Genomic DNA, 24,536 nt, shown 5'->3' with positions numbered 1-24,536 from the left:
CAGGAGAGAGTCTTTTCCTGGCTTCAGTAAGAGAACGATGATGGTCTCCCATAAGGATGGGGACAAGACACCAGTGGCAAAGGATTTGCTGTACAGCACCAATATGTGGGGAGCTAGCACATGCTTAAAGGACTTGTAGAAATCCCCTGTCAGACAATCCGATCCTGGAGCTATCGAAGGTATCGATAGCCTGTATAATTTCTTTGGTGGTAGGGGCTCGGCAAGGAATTGACGATGTCCATCTGTTAGCCAGACCATCGCCACCTCATCAAGATAAGAGGATATTGCCAAAGAGAGGTGACAGACATGTGAGGAATGAAGATTCCGATAGTACTGATGGAGTTCCACCATCACACTCTCACAGCCAGTCACCCGTTATTCTGAGCACAGCTCCGTGATGTAATTCTGTGAGACGTTTGGTCTCAGAAAGCAGGCAAGGGTGCGACCCAGGCGCTCCCACTCCCCGCACTGGCGAGCCCTGGCATTCTTCCCTATATAGACAACCTTCCTGTGAAGGCCAGATCACAGAACTCTGTTAACATTGCTGAGCATCGTTGTAAGCAGGTGTTTCCGCCGCAGCGGCCACTTCATCAACTTCGCATAAAGTGGATTCATTAGTGTGCAGCTGTGTACGTATGGTTGATAAAATTCCTGCGTGCTTGGTGATACACACTCCATGGATAAAGGCCTTAAAGGCTTCCCAAAGTGTGGCCTGCGACCCCATAGGTCCCACATTTAGCTCAAAATATTCAGAGATAGAAACAAGAACTTCTCGCGGAACACCGGATCTCAAAGGGACTCACTAGAAAGTCTCCATGTAAGTTTGACACCAAGGCCATATGGGACCTGCAGAGAAAAAAGAACCTGGCTGTGGTTCGTCAGTGCGCATGATAAGACCGAAACTTCCAGTAACCACGGCGGAACAAAAAGTGAACCCTGGAGCAGAGGGCTAACGGGAGCGCCAGGAGTCCCGTACCACATAGGCATCCACGATGTGTTGCAATGCTTCTAGCGCACGGGGCTTACCGCTAGGGTATGTACTAGTAGAGTCAATTTGGGCACATATCGGAATGTTTTGGTCCCCGCCCAATATCACACAGTCTGCATCTGAGAGGTCCATGTGTGATAAGAGATCGTGAAAAAATTCAGGGTCATCCACATTGGGGGCTTATCGACAAGGGCACCCTGGAGTAATACGAACCAACTATCAGGGTCTATGTAGCTGGAGTGAAGAGTGAAAGAGACACTTTTTTGAATGAGAACACAAGTGCCTCGGGAATAGGAACTATAGCAGGAGAAATATGGATGCATGTCCCAAGACCTGGCGTAAGGGCAGTCGGCAGCAGGAGGCAAATGTGTCTCCTGCAAAAAGGCGATTTTGACGCCATGCCTATTCAAGTATGACAGGACCTGTTTCCTTTTTCTGGGATTGTTGATAGCACGAATGTTCTAGGTGATGAAAGTAAGATTCACCGACCTATTACCTTGGGTAAGTGGCATAACAATAACAAGGGAAAAGTATGTGAAGGAGCGTAGGAAATGAAGATAGGAACATCACAGGAGGTATTACAGCAGTGAAACATAAATGAGTAATTAGACAAGAGTTTAAGACAAAACCAAATTCCCAACCCCCCACCCACACATAAGGTATCCAGTGTAACCCAACAAGGCAAACCAAAAAGCAAGATGTGGTGTACACCATGGGGGCAAGGCGACAGCACTACAGGCGGTGGCCAATTCTGTAACATCATCATGCTTTAGTAAGGTTTAGTCAACCGCAATTATCCCATTGTAACCAAGAAAACTAGATCTGCACAGGTGCAAGCGACACCGGTTGAACTGGAGGTGGAGACAGCGACTGAATGCTGAGCATGAGGAACGGAGTCAGTCACACTGGAGCAGTGGAATCCGGAGTGAGCAGAGGGTCCAGCAACATCTGGGGCAGACCGTCCAGGAGAAGGAGACTTGGCTCGCAGGGATTTGCAAATAGCAGATGCATCCAAAGGGGGGCATAGAAGACTCCAGTTTTTCTATTGTGCTCCACCCACAAATGTGCTGGGTAGAGCATCGCATATCGGATGCCCAACTTCTGGAGGGAGTTCTTGGTGTCACTAAACTTGCAGCGGGCCTCCTTAACAATGGGAGTGAAGTCAAGGTAAATGGAGATGTCTGCACCCTAATAACGAAGGGGACCCTTCTCGCGGGCTAGGCAGAGATCAGTGTCCCTGTCCCTGTATTTGAGGAGGCATGCAATGAGAAAACGAGATATGGTGCCCTCAGGGAGGCAGAAACCAAGGGATCGGCGTGCAACGCTAAACCGCAAAGGTAGAAGAGAAGCTGGAACGGTAGGAGTTGCTCCACAAAAATGTCTGACCTCCCCATATTGGTAGTCTCAGCAATGCCAGATATACGTATATTATTTCTCCGAGACCTTGCCTCAAGATCTTCATTTTTGACTGCCACCTGCTTCAGGATACGTGCTCTTTGGTCAAACCTCTTTTGCATTGTAGTACTGTGAGCTTCCAGCCCTGATCATTGCTACTCAGCGCCATCTATCCTCGCCACTGTTGATCCAGGCACTCCACCCGGCCTGTCTATACGGCCAGATAGAGTGTCAAAGCGAGCCTCCATAGCACAGAAGCCCGCCTTGAGCTCCGACATGATTGCAGTCATGTCGTTGGTCACTACGTTGTCAGCTTCACGGTCTGTGGCCTCCTCTGCATTGGAATGAGAAGCAGTATCTCTGGCAGTTTGGGTGAAGGGGGGACCCAACTGGCAAGGGTGGCCACGCAGCAGCGACGGGATTCAGCGCAGATGGAGGATGTCAAACAAGACCCAGGCTGGTCACTCACAGTGAAGGGAGTGGGGTGCCCAGTCCCAATAACGATGTAAAAGGTAGGAGCATCCAAATTCCCGACCAGGCTGGCCTAACGATCAGGGCTCCACCAACATTCGCACCAAAAGAGTCCCAGCAGTCTACTAACAAAGAGGGGGGCGGACACCCTCAAAGAAACTACAGTCCCCCAGCAGCAGCACCGAGACGGGAAGCACCAGGAGAAGCCAGACCAAGGACCAGCCGTTTGCTACACAACAAATGAAGGGGGGTGTGGTATGAGGCAGGTCGAAGCCAGCCGGGCCCAGAAAAACAGAACAGCTGCAGGTAGGCAAGAGGAGGCTACAGGAGGGAAAGTGGGGCCCAACGGGGGGTAATTTGTGTGATTTAAAGGCCTTGCAGAGGCTGCCGGCACACCTAACACAACCATTCCCCCCCAGGCACAGCGAGCCCCGGCATCAGAGGCCCATCCAAGGTGGGTCCACCCCCCCAGCCACCAGGCTACTCACCAGTTAGGCCAAGGAGGAGTGCCACAGATGCGATCCCCACAGCCTCTACAATCCGAATGATCCACATCGGGGCAGAAATCAGCGAGGGTGTGGCCCTGTCACCCTCGCCCAGAGGGCGGGGGAACCGCACACCACAGGATTTGCCGCTGCGGGCGACGCTGCAGCCCCAAAGCCTGCAGGCATGCTGGGGCCAGCACCCGTCCTCTCTTCCTGGCCAGCAGGAATCCCAGTAAGTTCAAGATAGGCCTCCGAGGAAATCACAACATGCGGCGATGATGGTGGTGACTAACGGAGAGTTAGGGCCAACGCTGCCGTAGCCTCACTAGATCGCAGCCATCTTTGTGGCAGTCGTGGCCATGTCCCCAACTGTGATGAGTTCAAATCATTTCAAGTGCCTTATTATAAACTTAATAACCCAGCATGTGCGGAGTGGATTGTTTGGTGTTGTCCAAAAAAACTGTGCACTTATTCAGAAATTGCACCCAACTGTTCAATAAGGGACTTTGATTCATTATAAGGCGTGTAACCCACACCAAAACATTCTTTGTAGGGTAAGATAATATGAACACTATGTTGGCAGAATCATGGTTAAATATTCGAGGTCTTGCAAACAGTATAGTGGACTTTGCCTGAAAGTTTTACATTTGTGGGGGTCCTCTTTATATTTTTCAGTAGACGCTGACATTGCATTATTTGGAACTTAGGAGGGTTATTCATCTCTGAAACTATTGTTTGTAGGCTTAGGTGGATTAACAATACCAGACAAAGTGCTTTTGTTACCTGATGAGTCGAAGTGGGGCCCTCTGCATTTAGAGCGATTTAATGTAGATGTTTTAACTATATGACATGTTCCTGGTAACTGACTGTCTGATTCTTCATGTATTTTGGCTGTAGCTTGTGCTAGTATGTGGATGGCTTTTTCGGACAAGCCTCACAAACTGTCAGATTTCGGAGTTGTAAACCTGTTTAAAACTCCTGCCCTCCCATGGTACCTGAGCTGGTAAGTGAAATGGGATACACCACCAGATTTAGGATTCAGGGGGACGGGGAAACAGGAAAAGGATTGAGAGAGAAATTATAGACTGCCATCCACCACTACATCAAGGTTCATCTCTTTCAGGGGATGGCACCACTTTGTCTAGATGTTACGGGTTTGGCAGATCTACTCCAGCAGGTGATGATAAGTATGTGTTCAGCCAGCTACCAAACAGTATAGTACAAGTAGAGGTATGCTTATCAGTTCCAGCAGCAGTCTCTGCTTTGACAAGTCCAAAGTTGTTCAGGAGACGAGCGGAGGTCCCCAGTATACTGTTGAAAGCACCCACAAGAATCTACATCAAACAATCAAGAGACAATGCACAATGAAGGCAAGGCAGTACATGACTAAATAGGGAAACCGCGGGGAATGAAAAAGGCAGGAAAACAACAAAGGTTAGAGACTCAATAATGAGTAGTAAGAGGTCAGAAATTCAAAGCTAAACATTGCCAGGCAAATACTGCTGCTCAGAGTGAGACTTGAGTATTGCACTACCATTCTTCATCCAGAAGTGACCCTAACCAAGGAAGTGAGATCCTGCAGACAGAATTAAGTTGACGGTCTAGTGTTCCAGATCTCTGTAGCCTCAACTGACCTCCACTGACAGGGTCTACAGCCCCCTTGAGCCTGTCATCTACACTGAATATTTACAATACCTAAGGTTCCCACAGCGTTTCATTTTCTCAAAAGATCTCTTTGCCAACGTTTTTTCTAAACCCTGCCACATGGGTGGGGAGAGCTCTTCATTCAGACATTAAAATATGTCTTAAATTGTATCTGCAAAAGAAAAAGAACTTTTGCCGATTGGACTAGCGTTTCATAGCTTATGGCCCTTTTATAGAGGGAGATCAATATCAAATCAAACCCCTGTCAGATGGATTGTTTCATGTATAATTTGGACCCACATGTCTTCGTGCAGATCATTTTCTGTAACTATAAGAACCCACTAAACAAGGTGTATGACAGCCTCAGCAGATTTCTTTAATGGAGCTTCACTCAGGGAAATATGTAAAGCAGTGACATGAGCAGTGATGTGTGCTTTCTCAAACAATCACTGCTTTGACATTAAATCCAGGAAAGTGGGACGAGTGGTGGTCTGGAACCTATTTTCACAAGGTGACCATAAAGCTTGCCTTCCGCTGTCTTACCGTTTTGCTAATCTTGATTCAAGTATGTGACTCTATGAACGATCCAATGGTGGAGAATATAATGTGTTACCTGTAACTTTGATCTGAAAGAAACACGTTAGTTAGATTCCTCACCTTAGAATATCCCCAGGAGTCAGGCTGGATCGGGAAAGATTTTTCGTCAGCAATACCCTTGCGCGTCGCTATGCGTCGTCTGCGGCTCCGCTTCCGTCGTCGGTGTCGTGATCGCCGGGATGACGTCGTCGGAGTACTTAGACGACACCCTCGCGCGCTGACGTCAGTTCTTGTTCTTCTTTTTTCCACGCCAGTAAGTGCCGATCCGGGAAGAGCATACCCTTTTAGTCATTTTTTGACTAAACTTTTTTGAACTATTTTGGTTCCATTCTTCGTCGACCTCGACTCTGGTGCCGATAGGAATGCCTGGCTTCAAAGCTTGTGACTCCTGTCACCGACTGATGTCGGTCACGGACCACCACCGCCGGTGCCTCTATTGCCTTGGGGCCGACCACGATGCCAAGTCGTGCCATGACTGCCGGGCCTTGACTTCGAAATCTAGGCGGGAGCGGTTCCGCAAGCTGCTCGAGTTAAGGCAGTTGGCTCCACGTCGTTCAAGGTCCCGGTCGAGGAGGAGGTTGAGGGACCGGTCGCGGAGCCGCAGCCATCACCGCTCGTCAGGGCCCAAGTCTTCGCGATCCGGTAAGTCGAAGCACAGCAAGAAGTCGAAGAGCCGACATCGCTCTTCTGGCTCCCCTCACCGGTCACGCGACTCGGCTGAGGGTTCGGATGGCACCACCCACGCGGCTCCGTCGGAGCCGCAGGAGTCCCGTCTGACCCCATACCCTCCGGTCCCTGGGTATGACGCGACTCCGGCGGAGGTCAGGGACTTCCTCGTGGCCATGAGGAACCTGGCTCCGCCGTCGATGCCTGCTGTCGCGTCTTCGGGCCCCGCAGGCTCGACTGGGAGGCCTAGTGAGCCGGCGGCTCCGGCCCCGGCCCTGTCGTCGACTCCGGTCCCGACGCCGCAGGTCCCCGAGGGATCCAGGCCTAGATCCCAGTCGGCGCCGGTCGACCTCACGACCCCTCCGCCGGCGCCGACTCCTCCGGTGCCGCCCCCGGCGCTGCCTTCGGACGACGCCGTTCCCCGGTTTAGTCCAAGTCCGGGTCCGGTATCAGAGCGGCGCCGCACCCGACGCCGATAGGTGGCAGTTTCATCTTCCTCCCAGCTCTGATCCTTCCACCTGTATACCAGGAATCGGATGACGGTGACGACTGGGAGGGGTCTGAGGACCCTCTGGCCCGGTAGGGCCAGTTATCTCAGGACTGGGCAGACGAACAGGGGGATGCCAGTGGTCTTCACACCTCCCCTGACACTGGCTTCATCTGTCCTACGACCGTGGCTTCGGAGGAAGGTGCTACATTTTCTGTGGTGCTGCACAAGGCGGCCGAAGCCCTTGGGCTGGAGCTGCCTGCTGTGGCCGTGAGGACTAATCTCCTCACTGAAGTGCTTCAACCGTCAGCAAGCTCCTCAGAGCCTGTGCTGCAGTTTAATGAAGCACTGATTGACATTCTGAAGGGCACCTGGTCCAAGCCCTCCACAGTTCCTCCTGTGGACCGTAACGTGGCCTGGTGCCACCGCCCTGCACCGGGCGACCCCAGTTTTCTGTCCATGCACCCCACGCCCGAGAGCCTGGTTATCCAGGCCTCTACCTCCCAGACCTCCTTCCCGTCCGCTCCCCCGGATCAGGAATCCAAAAGGCTGGAACAGTTTGGGAAGAAACTGTTCTCCCCCCTTAGTTTGGGGTTGCAGTCTATCAACACCGCGTGCCTTTTGGACCGTTACTCCCACTCCCTGTGGGATACGGTGGAGGACGTGCTGCTCCAGTGTCCGGAGGAGGCCCGGATACGGCATGCCCAGGCTCTTGCCAAGGGGCAGGATGCGGCACAGCATGCAATCCGATGTGGACTGGACACAACGGACTCGCTGGGCAGGGCAATGTCGACCATGGTGGCGCTTCGTCGCCACGCCTGGCTGAGGTCCACGAGTTTCTCCGGGGATGTCCAGAGCACCCTCATGGACATGCCCTTCGATGGCAGTCGCCTTTTTGGCGACAAAGCGGATAGTGCGCTGGAGCGCTTTAAGGACTCCACGGCTACGGCCAAGTCCTTGGGCCTCTCGGCCCGCGCCCGCAAACTCCCGCTTTTCACCCCTTTCATGGTCAAGGAAGGGGCACCCCTCATGTCCGCCTAGCCACAGGCCACAGAACCAACCTCCACGCGGTCGCGGCCGTGGATTCCGCCACGGCGGTACAGGGGGACAACGTGCCGGTCCGTCCACATCTACCCCAGCAGCATCCGCCTCAAAGCCCTCCTAGTCCGAGCTTTCAGGCCCATTCCACGCCGGTGGGTGGCAGAGTTCGCCATCACCTGCACCCCGGCGTACCATCACATCAGACAGGTGGGTGCTGCAAATCGTCCGAAGGGGCTACTCCCTCCCTCTTCGAGGCGACCCCTCCAGCCATGCCACCGCAGTGCCACCGAATTTTGGTGGATCAGTTGCAACTTCTGCAGGAGGAAGTTATGGCCCTCTTGGCCAAAGGGGCCATCGAGCGCGTTCCTGGTCCAGAAGTAGGTCGTGGTTGTTATTCCCACTATTTTCTGGTTCCCAAGAAGGGCAAAGGGGGCCTATGCCCTATCTTGGACCTCAGGAGCGTCAACGCTGGAGAAGTTCCAGATGCTCACCTTAGCTCAGGTTCTGGCTGCCCTAGACCCTGAAGACTGGATGGTAGCGGTGGACTTGCAGGACACTTATTTCCACATCCCTGTCCTGCCGGCCCACCGGCGTTACCTGCCGTTCACTGTGGGCCAGGAGCATTTTCAGTTTACCGTGCTCCCCTTCAGCCTCACCAGTGCCCCTCGGGTGTTCACGAACGTGATGGCGGTGGTCGCAGCTCATCTGCGCAGATTAGGGGTTCCAGTCTTCCCTTATCTCGACGACTGGTTGTTGAAGGCGGGCTCGCCCCAGGCAGTTGTCTCCCACCTCCAGACTACAGCCGACCTCCTGCATTTGCTGGGGTTTTCCATCAATGTGCCGAAGTTGCATCTGAGTCCCTCCCAGAAGCTCCCCTTCATCGGAGCGGTTCTGGACTCGGCGCAGTTCCGGGTCTATCCTCCGGAACAGTGGGTCCGGGATATTCAGGCTCTGATTCCCAACTTTCGGCCTCTATCCCGGGTTTCGGTCAGGTTGGTGCTGCGGCTTCTGGGTCTGATGGCCTCCTGCATCCTGTTGGTGCATCACGCCCGATGGCGGATGCGGGCTCTGCATTGGGACCTGAAGTTTCAGTGGGCCCAGCATCGGGGCAACCTGTCCGACCACGTCTTGATCTCGGAGGGCACTGCGAGACAATTGCAGTGGTGGCTCACGGACCACAATTGGGTCAGTGGCAGATCCCTCTCCCTACCCCAACCGGAGCATGTAGTAATGACGGATGCGTCCCTCCTAGGATGGGGGGGCCACATGGGAGAGGCGGAGATCAGAGGCCTCTGGTCTCCGGCAGAGTCCCGGCTCCATATCAACCTTCTGGAGCTGAGGGCGATCCGACTTGCACTGAAGGCATTCCTTCCCTCTGTCCGGGGAAGTGTAGTGCAGGTGTTCATGGACAACACTGTTGCAGGGATTATGCTCATGCCTAGGAACCCAGGACCTCAGTGAATTGCGGTGTACCAAAAACTCACCTCAGTACCCAGAACCCCTATCCGACTAGCATCAGTGTCTCATTCGCTCTTCGTATCATCTCGAAGCTACCAATGATTAGACAACCCAGAACATGCGACTTAGAGTACTCTCAGGAATGGTGGGAATTAGAAATACCTGTTTGTTATTATTCTCATATCAGTCCACAACAAGAGTAATCAGAGACACAGTAAAGTTTAAAAGGTTTATTTTATAAACTACGTGTCCTAAGATGCAGTACTTTGGCTAACAAAAGCAGACAAATGATTAAAGATAAAACCATCAGCATTGTTACAATACCAAAGAAAATGAAGGGAGAAATCATATTACAAATGATAGTGGAATACAACCACCCTCCCTTTGCTAATAAGCTAGTATTATTAAAATAATAGAAGGGCTCTAGGTTTGAATGGGGAACCCCATACCGTAAATATCAGCTTAGGTGAATCACATCACAGGATCAGCTTTGCTCTGTGTCAAAAGTATACATTGTTTGTTGGCCCTGACTGTTTCTGCACACAATGTTCAGACCAAGGTCGCGGTGCACGTCTAGGGATGTGAACAACAGACCAATCTCATGTGAAGAAAAGGCAAGCATGCAGTTTTCATATAATAACATCTGTCTACAGTGTCGTGTGCAAAAGCAGCAAAAGTGGCAAGATGGCGTTTTAATGTCTAAGACGCTTATGCTAACATAGCAATGTGTGTATCTCCAGTTCCGCCTCCACTACAACACCACCGCCATGTAGTATTGCAACAAACAGGGCGGGGTGGGGTCGTGGACCCTTTGTCAGGAGGCTCTGCGCCTCTGGACACGGCTGGAACATCAGGGCATCACCCTTGTGGTTCAACATCTGGCGGGCTCTCTGAACACCAGAGCAGATGAACTCAGCCGCCGGTGCATGGTGGATCACGAATGGCATCTAAACTCGGATGTGGCGCAAGGCCTCTTTCGGCAGTGGGGAGAGCCTTGGTTAGATCTATTCGCCACCGAAGAGAACGCGCAATGTCAGCAGTTCTGTGCATTGGAGTTTCCAAGGCGGCACTTGCTCAGAGATGCTTTTCATCGCGAGTGGAGTTGCGGTCTGTTGTACGCCTTTCTACCTATACCACTTCTGCCCAGAGTGCTGAAGAAGATCAGGCGCAACCAGGCCCAAGTCATCCTGGTGGCTCCGGATTGGGCACGAAGATATTGGTATCCCGAGCTACTCAGTCTATCGCTCGATCCCCTGATCCGACTGCCTCTTCAGGAGGACCTTTTGTCGCAGCAGCAGGGGACGGTCCTCCACCCAAACCTGTCCAGCCTCCACCTCCATGCATGGAGATTGAGCGGCGGCAGTTGATGCCATTTGACTTGCCTCCTGAAGTCTGTAATGTTATTTTGGCAGCCAGGCATCCCTCCACAAAATCGGTATATGCCTGCAGGTGGAACAAATTTGTGGCATGGTGCACAGCATAGGCTGTGGATCCCCTTTCTGCCCCTCTTTCTGAGGTTCTCCTCTTTCTTCTTTCCCTGGCCCAGCAGGGCTCTGCTCTGGGCACCCTCAAGGGATATCTTTCAGCTATTTCTTCTTTCTTACGGCTTCCTGATCAGCCTTCTCTTTTCAAATCCCCCGTTGTTTCTCGATTCTTTAAGGGCATTACTCACATGTTTCCTCCTGTCCCTTTCGCAATGCCTCAGTGGGATTTGAATCTAGTATTGACCTATCTGATGTGCGCTCCCTTTGAGCCTCTTCATAATTGTCCCCTTCGTCTTCTGACTCTTAAGACTGCTTTCCTGGTTGCCATCACCTCTGCTAGAAGGGTGAGTGAGCTCCGGGCTCTCTCTTCTAAGCCTCCTTTCCTTTCTGTCCATCCGGACAAAGTTGTTCTCAGGACTCGTCCTTCCTTTCTCCCTAAGGTGGTAACTGCCTTTCACATCGGCCAGTCTGTTACACTGCCCACCTTCTTTCCGCCTCCGCATCCCTCGAAAGAGGAAGAGAGGCTCCACCGTCTGGACCCAAAACGGGCGCTGTCCTTCTATCTGGACCGCACCAAACAGTGCCGGGTGGACGAATAACTCTTTGTTGGCTACGTGGGCGCGAAGAAGCGGCGGGCGGTGCACAAGCGGACCATCTCTCAGCCTGTTATTCCTTGGCTAAAAAGGAACATCCTGTAGGGCTGAGGGCCCATTCCACACGGGCCACAGCGGCGACCACTGCCCTGGGCCAGGGAGTCCCCTTGCAGGATATTTGTCAGGCAGCAACGCGGGCCTCGCTGCACACACTTCCCAAACATTATTGCCTGGACACCCAAGTCCGGAGAGACGGCTTCTTTGGCCGTTCTGCTCTCCAGGACTTTCTGGTGTGATCTTGGTTCGCAGACCCACCACCGGGATTGGTACTGCTGGGTTATCTATTCTGAGGTGAGGAATCTAACTAACGTGGGTTATCTATTCTAAGGTGAGGAATCTAACTAACGTTTTTCTTTCAGATGAACAAGTAAAATACCTTCGGTAACGATATATCTGTAAGAAAAATTAGTTAGATTCCTCACAGCCCCACCCATCCTCCCAGCTCTGCGAACCGATATCTAGGGTTGAAGTCATCCCTTTCAGGGCCCTAGATTTTTTGGCACCAGTGTCGGTCTCTTGCATGGCTCTGTGTTCCTGGCGCGGAAAGCTATGTACAAGAACTGATGTCAGCACGCGAGGGCAGCGTCTAAGTACTCCAATGACGTCATCCCGGCGATCACGATGCCGACGACGGACGCAAAGCCGCAGACGACGCCTATCGACGCGCAAGGGTATTGCTGACGAAAAATCTTTCCGGATCCAGCCTGACGCCTGGGGATATTCTAAGGTGAGGAATCTAACTAACTAATGTTTCTTACAGATATATCGTTACCGAAGGTAAGTAACTTGTTCTTCTACAGCATCAATATACTTCATAGATTCAAATGTGACCCTCCCTCTTCCCCTTATGAGTCTCTTCCCTACTGTATCCTGTCATGAGCTAGGAAATCTGGTTGTTGGGAGTCTCTGTTAGGGGAAGAGCTGTGGGTCCTAGTGCCTTATTGGCTGAAGTTCGTGTTCCAAAATGAGGTGGATTGGTTGTATGTAGCCTATAGCTATTGATTCTAATATTCACTGCCATGCTGACATTGATTACCAAGGGTACCGAGCTTGACAACTCTGGATGATTCAAGCATGTGGATCTATGATTTTCTTTATCTCCTCTTTGCAAGTCTCAAAGGAATGTATTAGTGGTTTGTGACCTCAGTAGAAGTAAAAACCATTGAAATATTATCCCCTCATGTTAGGGTGATAAAATTCTCAATGGGGAGCTGTCCAGTCTTCCTTTGGGAATGGTGTCAGATGGCCTCAGAGAGAGGAGGCAGTCGTCCAGGACACCAATATATTCCTAAACAGCAAGCATTTTTTTTAAAGCAGCTTAATGGACACAGGCTGCTTTTAAAAACCATAAAATCCTGTTTGGCATTGCAAATACAGGTATGGTGGCCACCGTCCTTGCATTTGCAGTCTTTCACAGAGGTTTGCAAAATGACACCCACCTACTACTTATTTGGAAGATCGTTTTGTGACCCTCTGCAAAGGAGGAATTTGCAGTGTGACTTATTAGTCCAAATACAGCCACATTCAGAAACAAATCAGTACGCAATTTGACTATCCCTAGTTTGCAAATATGACTACTTTGAGTCAAAAATTGATTAACTGTATGGGAAAACTAGGTAACCATCCAGTGTATTAGGGAACAATGTAAAGGTGTAGATTTCACTACATATTTTGTGAGATATTCTCTTGTGATAATGTCACTGTAGAGGTTTTCAATGGAACCTGAACATTGCCTAATTATGTCTTCTACCCCTAAAAGGAAAAGTCCAAGAATATGCCAGTCCGTAAAATGGACAGTGTTTCTGATCTAAGGCTCCCGCAGCCTACCCAACCAATGAAACTCTTCTTACGATCAACAGCCATGAGCAATCTATCTCACAGTACCCCGTCTGCCACGAAGGTCAAGTTCCCTGTCAGCAAAGGTAAGCGCTTAAAGCTTTATTATATTATTGATGAATACTATGTTGTCCTGCTCTTCCTCCTTCTCATGTGATTAGCGCTACCTGGGTCAGCAGGCAAGACTGGGAAAACCTCTGAAAAAAGATTATCTTTTAAGGTTTTGCAGACTATTTTGTTTCCAAAAATACAACCTTAAAATGCCAAGTCATGAGGTCAAATGCCTTCTCTACATCGATAATAGTATTAATGCTGAATTTGCTATAGAAAAAAACGTTAACAGATCCCCAAAGTAAGCGTGTTTTGTTGCAAGTTGTCTATACAGAGTAAAACCATTTAGATCAGTGTGGATTAGGTGGTCAGCGCATGATGGAATTCTGTTTAAACAGTTTTGGACAGAATGTTATAGCCCGTATTTATGAGTGTCTTTGGCCTATTAGAGGTTGGGTCGATAGCAGAGTTGCAAGTCTTAAAAGGACAAATAAAAATACCCACTCTAAACGATGGAAGTAGTCTCATCCCAACAAGCAAATGATTTAATAGATTAGTTACAGGATTTAACTCAGCAAAGGTCTAATACATTTCAACATCTGTCTTCTCCACGAGCTTTGCAATTTGAAACACTATGAACTACACCTCTTCTATCTCATCTGGTTTGAAAGCACGGGAAAGAGGAAAAGCCCTGACTTGAGAGAGATGAGTAACCTCTAAAGCTCCCAAAAAATATCAATTTCTGAAAGCAAGACTAAAGAATGAGCTTAATATATTCCTGATAATGTGTTCTAAATGTTTCCTTGACTACTACTGGAACTCCGCTTACTTGACACAATTGTAATTCTGTTGTCTTTTGCCTTCATTGACCATGATAACATTGTATTTGCAAACTCTCCATTTTATATATGCTGCCTGTCTGTGTGCAGGTTTCCTATTTCTGTATTTAAACTATAATCTTTGGCTTTTACATGTACCCCTTCCTAGCTTTTCCTTAAGTCTTGTGACCTGGTATTGAAATGTTCTTGCTCTAAATTCCTTAGGTCAGCCTTAAGAGAAATTAGATTTTGTTGCTTTATTTTTATGTAATTATCGATAAAGATGCGATAGCTTCATTAGCGACGGATTAATAGACCTCCCATATCATTCTTCTCTCCATTGAGCCTGAATTTTCTTCAAATAATCTTGCTATAAATATATTCATTTGCTACAAGGGGTTTAATCTAATAATAATTACTTTTATAATCGCCACCCAGGAGCTCTAGATGCTTCTGCCATCCATAATGCCAATTTTAGCTTAACTAAAGCAAAATCAGTAAAACTGACTGGAATACAATCCACAATGCAACCAGTTTATGTACTGAAACTAAAAAAACATATTTAAAAAATTAGTTCAAACTAGCAGAAAAAACACATATAATGCAAAATGCCATGGTTTTATAACCAGCCCTTAAAGATTGCAATTTCCTGGCCTTTTTTTCTTTACTCAGTGTTCTTCTGGGGTTATACGTGTCATAATTTGCGGATAGGATTAAAGTGAGATTGCCTCCTATAATTATCATTCCAAGAAGTGGTGATATGGCCAAGCTTAGAATCATATAGTGGCTGAGGACTATTCAAGCTAGTCCCATAAAAAACGAACCACAGTGTATTCCTCCTTCTCAGACTCGAATAAAACCACAACCAAACCATCTAGCTGATCCAGGGTCGAACAAATCACATCAACCATCAGACTCCTACGATAAAGATTATCTTTCTTGAAGGGATACTGAGGGAAAGAACAAAAAGCATATTGTATGCAAAGGAGCTTCAGCTTAATAGGGCAGTTATTCTGAAAATAAGTCTCCAACAGGAGGACTGACACTGGAATTTCCATCCCAGCTCATGAGTTTAATAAGCAGTATTTGTGAGGGTCTTCAGCTAACATAACAATTCTGTGAAGGCCAGTGTTGTAAAAGCTTCCATAGGAATACAACAGGATATCCTGTCTCCCTGATCCTCTTAAATTTGTTCATTAAACCGTTAGCATCTCTATTTACGCAAGTATCTTAATCCAGCTACCTATGGAAGGTTATTCCAAATTAAAGGTATATGCTAATAACCTAGCCTTATGTCTCTTTGTTGATCAATCGAAATTTCACGTTGTACAGGAGCATTCCTGATAGAGACTTCTTCACATTCCTCACCTTTTGAATAATCCCCAGCCATCAGAATGTATCCAGAAACTTTTCAGAAGTACATCCGCACACCTGTAGGTGGCACCATGTGGCTCTGCACTGACACATTCACTCCGAAAATAACTTGTGGGGCTTATATAGGAGCCTCACCTGTGCACTGATATCAGGATCTTTAATAGATTCACATGCTTGAATAATTCCCGTCATCAAGCTGGGAGTCCTACGGTATGTGTATTTTACTGATATATATGTATATATATATTCACTTAAAAAACCATAGGTTTCACACAAGTTATAGTTAGCTGTACATTTCACTCGTAAAAAAACAATGATAGTAATATAGTTAGATCAGGTAACTATAACTTGCGCGCCCACAATAAACTGCTGATGACGTCACATATTACATCACTTATGACATGGTCAGTGACATCACTCATGACATCAATGATGACATCTGAAATGACACATTGTGCATTGCGGTCGCGCAAGTTATAGTTACCTGATCTAACTATAACGTGGAATTTCATTGGTTTTTTACGAGTGAAATGTACAGCTAACTATAACTTGTGTGAAACCTATGGTTTTTTAAGTGAATTTGCAAGGTTTTTTAAATGCTAATTCCTAACTATAACGTGTGTGAAACCTATGGTTTTTTCAGTGAATTTGTACGTTTTTTTAAATGCTAAGTTATGTATTTATTTTTAATTTTTGGCGAATGATATGGGAGGTCTATTAATCAGTAGTAGTATAGTTAGGACTCCTAACTTTAGGACTCCTAAATGCCTTCTGTGAATACCAAAATTCTTAAAATTAGGATTTTTCTCAATTTAGTAGTCCTAAGTTTAGGACTCCTAAGTTTAGGACTCCTAAATGCCTTCTGTGACTACCGAAAGTCTTAAAATTAGGATTTTTCTCAGTTTAGTAGTAGTATAGTTAGGACTCCTAACTTTAGGACTCCTAAATGCCTTCTGTGAATACCAAAATTCTTAAAATTAGGATTTTTCTCAATTTAGTAGTCCTAACTTTAGGACTCCTAAGTTTAGGACTCCTAAATGCCTTCTGTGACTACCGAAAGTCTTAAAATTAGGATTTTTCTCAGTTTAGTAGTAGTATAGTTAAGACTCCTAACTTTAGGACTCCTAAATGCCTTCTGTGAATACCGAAATTCTTAAAATTAGGATTTTTCTCAATTTAGTAGTCCTAAGTCTAAATTTAGGACTACTAAATTGAGAAAAATCCTAATTTTAAGACTTTCGGTATTCACAGAAGGCATTTAGGAGTCCTAAAGTTAGGAGTCCTAACTATACTACTACTAAACTGCGAAAAATCCTAATTTTAAGACTTTCGGTATTCACAGAAGGCATTTAGGAGTCCTAAAGTTAGGACTCCTAACTTCTGTGAATACCGAAATGAGTAAGTGCCTTCTGTGAATACCAAAATGAGTAAGTGCCTTCTGTGAATACCAAAATGGTAGTAAGTTTAGGATTTTGTCTTAAGTTAGTTCTGTGAATCGGGCCCCAAGTGTTTATGTTTTGTATATTGGTTAAAGTCCAAGAACCATAAAACATGAGCTAAATGCATGACTTTAAGTATATCTAAACCAAAATATTGAAGCATGTATATATTTACATAATTTTTCGCATATAATGCTAAAATCCTACTCAATGTGTTTAAGACCGTTGTTATATTAGTATCCATATCGGATTAACTGTGCAAATAACGCAATAAAGTGCAAAAATTGTTATTTGTGCAAAAATAGCAAGCACTTAAAACATATATATAAATATCGCAGATTAAAATTCATTAATCCAGTTCAATTATAAATATATATGCTAAAATAAAGTACAAAAGTTCAATGTGCAAATTACGCAATAATGTAAATACACAGAAAAAATGTGCAAATTCTGCAATTTTTTAGATATGGAAATCTGTCTTAGACATCACATTGAAGCCTCATTATTCTACTGCATAAAATGCAATTGTAATGTCACGTAAAATTTGTATTTGACGCTTTAACATTAATAATAATATTTATAAAGCTCTCTAAACAGAACACTCGAGATGAATTGACTATTAGTTCAGAATCAGAGTCTAAACAGGCAAATCAATGAGTCTATGTCAATAAATGAAGTGAAAAAAATGTGTATCCCTGAATTATATATCCAACAAAAACAGGGAAAAATTAGAATAAAAAAAGGGGAAAATGGGATATTAAAACATAGAAATTCTTATAGATATTCGTGAAAGCGGAAGTGACATAACACTCTACCAAGATCTAATCATTAATAATGTACGTTTCTATATCAAAGAAATACATGCAGGTCTTCCGTCGTGTTTAATCCATTGGGGAATCTGCTATCTAATTCTAGAATGAATTCAGATTCTAGTCTTCTTAGCATCTTATCCCGGTCTCCACCTCTTCTGGCTTTTGGAACCGAGGCGATAACAAAATAATTGAGGCATTGCAAATTGTTGTTGTGGCAGGTCTTAAAATGCCTCGCCACCGGATATGATGCATCATTGTTTACAATAGCACGCAAGTGCTGAAGAATTCTGACATGCACTGGTTGTCGGGTACTCCCAACATATCTGAGATCACAAGTGCATGTTAGCACATAGATAGCAAATTCAGTTTTGCAGGTAAAAGACCCACGTATATCCAACAGATCTGGGCTAAACGGTGTACGGTATTGGGTGGTGTTCTTCCCAAATTTACACGCTCTGCATGTGGAGCAGCGTTTAAATCCCGGCCGGGATTTTAACCACTCCTCCTGCTTTCTTAACTCAGGAAAGTAATGGCAGACATGAGTTCTCAAGGAGGGTCCCTTACGATAAGTTATCGTTGGACCATCCGGTAGTCTAGGTTTTAAGACTAAATCCGTTTTGAGTACAGGCCAACGCTTCTGGACAATTGATCTAATTTGTCTTGCCTGTTTACTGTAGGCTATGATTAATCTAGGGGATTGGTCCGTATTGGTAGAATCACTGTCTAAAGATGTATTAGATGTAGACAAAAATAGTGATTCCCGAGTTCTAGCTTCTGTTTTAAGAACTGCCTGTTTCAAGACCGATTTGCTATATCCCCTCTGTCTGAATCTCTCCAGAGCTTCCATAGTACAGATTTTCAGATCCCTGTCTGTACTACATATCCGTTTAAGCCTCAGTAGTTCTCCAAACGGAATGTTGTCAACTACATGTCTAGGATGTGCACTGCTGGCATGAAGGATATTATTTCCAGCAGTGCTTTTCCGGTAAAGTTTGGTGGCCAAGTGATTATCATGTATAAACACTTTGACATCTAGAAACTCTGCTTCACAATTACTGATAGAAGAAGTGAATTTTAGATTCTCCTGATTGTTGTTGAGGGAATTGATGAAATTAGTTGCACTTTCATGATCCCCCCGCCACAAAACAAAAACATCGTCTATAAAACGAATCCAAAGCACCACATGTTCATTGTAGATGTCACTGTGCGTTCGCCTGAGGACCTGCTTCTCCCACCAGCCTACGTGTAAACACGCATAGCTAGGGGAGAAGCATGCCCCCATTGCAACGCCACGTTTCTGAATGTAAACATCACTACCAAATAAGAAAAAGTTGTTATTGAGACACCACCTAGTAAGTTCTAACAATAATTTGTTATGATTATAACAATTTATGGGTCTTTTACCAAGGAAAAATTCTAAAGCTCTGAGCCCAGATGCATGTTCAATACTAGTATAGAGCGATTCGATATCTAAGGTGATAAATAGCATATCGTCGCTCCATGAGGTATTCTTAATTCTCCTGATAAATATAAATATATATATCCAAGTTCACACTGCGCTCACAGCTCGGGGCGCACTCTACATCCAGCTTGTGTCAGGTCAAGCAAGAGACCAGGTCACTCAACGTTAGAGGAGACCTAGCGCGTTTCAGGCATGCGCCCTTCATCAGAGGTATATCTGTTACCAAAATGACTGCTCACTCCAGGACTCCGTTAATTTTCCCTCCTTTAATTTTGGTTCAATCACACTAAGGTGAGTATACAATCAGAATGAATTCTGGGAACAGAAGTCCTGCATAATCATGCTCTAGTGAGCTGGACGCAGTCAATTTCGGTAAATGTCTTTTAAATCACGGGTTACACTTTCAACTCGTCCTCCATTTAGCCATACGCCAGATGAGCCCGCATCGCTGATAATGACACCAGCAGCGGGACCGCATGAGTCCGCGGCGGTGCGCCCACGGCCGAGCAGGCCGTTTTACATCCAAGTTCGCACTGCGCTCACAGCTCGGGCGCACTCTACATCTAGCTTGTGTCAGGTCAAGGAAGAGGCCAGGTCACTCAGCGTTAGCAGAGACCTAACGCGTTTCAGGCATGCGCCCTTCATCAGAGGTATATCTGCTACCAAAATGACTACTCACTCCAGGCATCCGTTAAAACACCCAAATTCAGCCGATCAAAGCCAAACACAGTATTCACCTCTCCTCATCAAGGCTAGCATGGTTAGATTTCTAACATACAGTGGGGCATATTATCAAGCCCAACATCGCCGCTTTAGCGGCCGTTTTCGGCTGATAAGCGGCGATATATTTATCTCCATATCATCAATGCGTCGCTAACATGCATTAGCGCATGTTAGCAGCAGTTTTACTAACGCCTCGCATCGCTAATTAGATGCAAAGTAGGCATTCCTTCACAAAACAACAGCAAAATAGTCGCAAAGACAACATCGCGCTATTAACAAGCCGGACCCGGACACGCGATGCAATAAAAATATCTGCGCTAACCGCGGTTATCGCAGAATATAACGTCAGGTAAAATCCTGATTTAGCTATCTTTTTAATGGGAGGTAGATTGACAGATTAAGTCCACACTCCCATATTTACAAGCTTTCATAAGCGCTGTGAAATCATCGCTTGATTTCACGCGCTAATGATGTTTATCGCCGTCTATCGCTGGTTTGAACATCGCCTGTTAGCAAAGCGTTGCTAATACGCCGCTAACACGGCGATGTAATTCAGCGATAGACAAAAACGCGCTAAGCGCGCTTTGCAATCATTATTGCAATTACTTGATAATATGGCCCATCGTGTGCTAAGGGAGTTTCTTTGAGCACTGCTTACTCTGATCTGCAGTTATTTAATATCTAAAATATGATGAAAATTGTACAGACATATTCACTGATCTAACTATGTCTGAACTTCCCAAGAGGAGCCTTTTTAGGCTTTTCGTGGGAGTGGTGGTAAAAAGGGACTTTACTTTGAAGACCTAAGAGTGCAAATATTGTCTACATCCAGCTCGTAAAGCCAAGGAATGTAAGATTTCTGGAACATTTTCTGCAAAGACACTGAAAGAAAAAGAGGCAAGATTGTTGTTATGGCTAAGTCAAAATCTGAAGATATTAATTATTTTGAGGAAGAAGGGGAAAACTCTTCAAAATCTCTTGAAAGAGCACATTCCGACTCTGGGTGTAATTCAAAGGAAACAACTGAAGAAGAGCCTCAGAGAAAAGCCATTAAAAACTATAAAGAGAGGAGGCTAATTCCTCAGATTTAGCAACTACGTCTGACAAAATCCTGTCCGAAAAGCAACAAAAAATATCATCTGCATCTCCAAATCCTAAGAAAAAGAAATTGGCAATGGAACCAACAAGGCACTCATCACGTTAGCCAGCACCAAAGACTGAATCTTTATTGCTGTCAACAATATTGCTGTCAATGACAATAGCTCCGACGATAGTATCCATGAAAAGGCCATTAGAAGGTAATACCCCCGAAGAGGTCAATGACAACAGTGATAACAAAGACATTAACAGGAACGTCATTGACGAAGATAACATTGATGGCGTTGTCTGTGGAATCGAAAATACCATCAACCAAAATACCTTCAGCAATGACTATTCATTTCATATCTTCGGTTCCATGCCTATGACAACCACAGTGTTTACTGTCGAAACACCATCAAATAAAACAGTAACATCATCAAAAGAGGAGATACTGTCCACTCCAGAGGATTCCAGAATAATCTTGGTTTTCGATGAAGGGATCCCAGGTACGCTAATATTAGAAAACCCTTCCCCTAGCAAGCTGTCCCCTTATCCACCACATCACCTTTCGGACACAGAAGAGTCTGATGATGAAGGTCCTTTTAGTCCATCCTATCTCCCAACTCAGTTGAATGTACAACATCACACTGCTGAAGAAGAGGATTTTGAGTATGAACATAGAGTATCCTATTCAAATAAGGTGGAACACACCTACCAATATTTTGTGCAAAATGAGGAACAATATGGAATGGAGGAATCAGAACAAGCTGTACAACATCAACAAGAGGAAATGATGCAAATACCATGGACTTTGGTTAAAGATGTACGCCTTCTGGTAGCAGATTACTATAAGCGTTTTCTACAAACTCCCACTGCTCGTCCTAAATGATATTTATCGATGCCTGCAACACCAACAGGTTCAAGACCTCAAACTTGGCCTACTACACCTTCTTCACCAGTGCCGTTTTATCAACCTGCTTAGAAATCTTCATCACATCTTTCACCAGTGCCACCGTAATCTATTCCACCACTATCACAGGATAAGGATGATGAACAGGAAAAGGATAATTAACAAGTACACCTCATTATTCAGGCCCTGAGTGGGATCATTAGATGACGTCAATCCTCGAGCATTGGATTCTCCACCAGATGACATAGGGGATTTTCACAATCTAATTGAAAGGGCATCAAAGAGGTTTGGTTTACCAGTAACAAAAAAAAGAAAACAATTGCTTTTTATATGATTTCCAGGAGCCTATGAAGAAAATCAATCCCTATATTAGATCACATTTGGGATGAAGTCCTTAAGATTATGAAGACACCAGCCACAACTGCGGCTGTAATTTCACAACTGGGTAAACAATATAAGGCTCCAACTAATACCCCTGTATGCCTACTTGGACATCTGCGAGCTGATTCAGTTATTGCACAAGCTGCTTAAAGACGGTCTAGAAATTCCTCAGCCCCATGTACAGCTCCACCGGATAGAAAAAGCAGAAAACCTGACAACATGGGAAATAGTGTTTCTGCCACTGCTGCCACAGCTATAGAAGCCTCAAACGCTTCAACAATCCTCACCTGATATGATCGACAGATGTGGTGAAATATAGGTCAATATCTTGATTACCTACTGGAGGGAGAAAGAACATCCTTTGCGATTATGGACATAGCCATGGATATATCATCAACAGGCTTTAGGCAACTAGCGGGAGCAGTGGTACCTTGTAGAGAGGGTTGGCTACGAGCAACTTCTTTCATACCTGAAGTGCAAACCAGGATTTTATATATGCCCTACTATGGTGACTCTATGTGGGCGTCATAGTGATGAGGCATTGCAATCTATCAAATCAGACACAGCCAAAGCTCTAAGTGACCTCCAACAAAGACGTCCAAAGTCCTTTCGAGTGGTCAAGGAAGGGACATGTATTCTTACAGAGTGGGTTTCCAACCCATAGATACCAAAATTATAGTGCACCCCAATTTCTAATATAGACAACCTTACCAACAGCAATATGGAGCCCCACCACTAGTTCTCCTGAGGCTTGAGCCGGGAGAAGAGTGGAGGTTTTACTGAAGGCAAGCTGCACTTTGGCGTTTTTGCACAATTAGCGGACCTTAACTGTTTTTAACCTTTTTAAAATAATTTTCTGGTTTTATACATGTATTGGAGCATTTTACCTCAAGTATTTTAGCATTTTTAAGGTTAAGAGGCTGGGGCATCGATACTAAAGCGGAGTAAGCGACAGGAAGGGCCGCCATCTTTAAAGGAACGCAGGTCAACGGACTAGGCTCTCTGACTCGCGTTTAAAACACAAGCTGGCGCGAGCGCGCAGCACTAGTTCTCCTGAGGCTTGAGCCGGGAGAAGAGTGGAGGATATACTGAAGGCAAGCTGCACTTTGGCGTTTTTGCACAGTTAGCGGATCTTAACTGTTTTTAACCTTTTTATAATCATTTTCTGGTTTTATACATGTATTGGAGCATCTTACCTCAAGTATTTTAGCGTTTTTAATGTTGAGAGGCTGGGGCATCGATACTAAAGCGGAGTAAGCAACAGGAAGGGCCGCCATCTTTGACGGAACGCAGGTCAGCAGACTAGGCTCCCTTTAAAACACAAGCTGGCGCCTAAGGCAAGCTCGTCTGCGCCAGTCCGCGCCTGGCCAGCGCCTAGCGCCAGGGCCCCTGGATGTTTTAGTCAAGGAACAGGGCCCGCTCACAGGTATGACAGAGGGGGACTATTAATACAAGGGACTGCCCTTGCATACTTCCAAGTACCCTACCTACAACTGTTCCCGAGGTTTGTCCTGGCTGTAAATCCAGTTTACCCAGGATCCTAAACCTACCCATTTTTAACAGGGAGGAGAAGAGGAGAGGGCCAGCTGTTAAGGAGACCCGATCTATGAAATGCATTCTGTTGAATGCGAGGTCTCTTTTTAAGCACAGCCTAGAATGTGCCAGACTTATCGAGGATCAGGAGGGTAAAGTGGCCTTCATTACTGAGACATGGACAGATGCCGCCTCAGGTGAAAGTGAAAGCCACCCCCCCAGAATTCCTATGTCATACACTAGATAGGCCTATAAGGAAAGGAGGCCTGGCAGTGATTTATCATCATTCAATCAAGGCAGCCTTCCAGCCAATTCCTATAGATACCTGTAAGGCTCTATTTGTCAACCTTAGTCTCACCCATCACCACTCCTTTAAGGGGTGTTTATTATATAGGCCGCCAGGAACAAGAAATTCCTTTTTAGCCTCCCTGGGTATTTTATTGGAAGAGGGGGCGCTTTCAGAGGCCTTCACAGTCAATGGAGACTTTAACTTTCATTTAGAACTAATGGAGGAAACGGATACTATGACTCTGAACGACCTGATGCTGAGTGTAGACTTGAGGCAGCAGGTAGTAGGTGCCACGCACAGGGGAGGGCATACCCTGGATGGGATTTTTTCCAATCAACTTAATCTCCATTTCTGGGGCCTCCTCCCTCTGGTGTGGTCCGATCACTCTGCGGCTCAATTCGAAATATTATTAACTGAACCAAATATGAGAAGCACAGGCACCAAGGATTGTATAAGAAT

General features: G+C 46.1%; 1 protein-coding gene across 1 annotated transcript in view; it reads left to right on the top strand.

Annotated features, from left to right (window-relative positions):
• Window positions 1-24,536, top strand: part of LOC146796583 (kinesin-like protein KIF19) — a 1,608,680-nt gene that overhangs the window by 1,324,285 nt on the left and 259,859 nt on the right. The window contains exon 19 of the mRNA XM_085629222.1: window positions 13,129-13,291. Coding sequence (XP_085485348.1) covers window positions 13,129-13,291 — 163 coding nt within the window. The remainder of the gene's footprint in view (window positions 1-13,128; window positions 13,292-24,536) is intronic.

The sequence above is a fragment of the Triturus cristatus genome, chromosome 10 (genome assembly GCF_964204655.1).
Source record: "Triturus cristatus chromosome 10, aTriCri1.1, whole genome shotgun sequence".
NCBI classification, from domain to species: domain Eukaryota; kingdom Metazoa; phylum Chordata; class Amphibia; order Caudata; family Salamandridae; genus Triturus; species Triturus cristatus.
The sequence above is the reverse complement of the archived record's forward strand: the minus strand, read 5'-3'. Positions and strand labels throughout refer to the sequence as shown.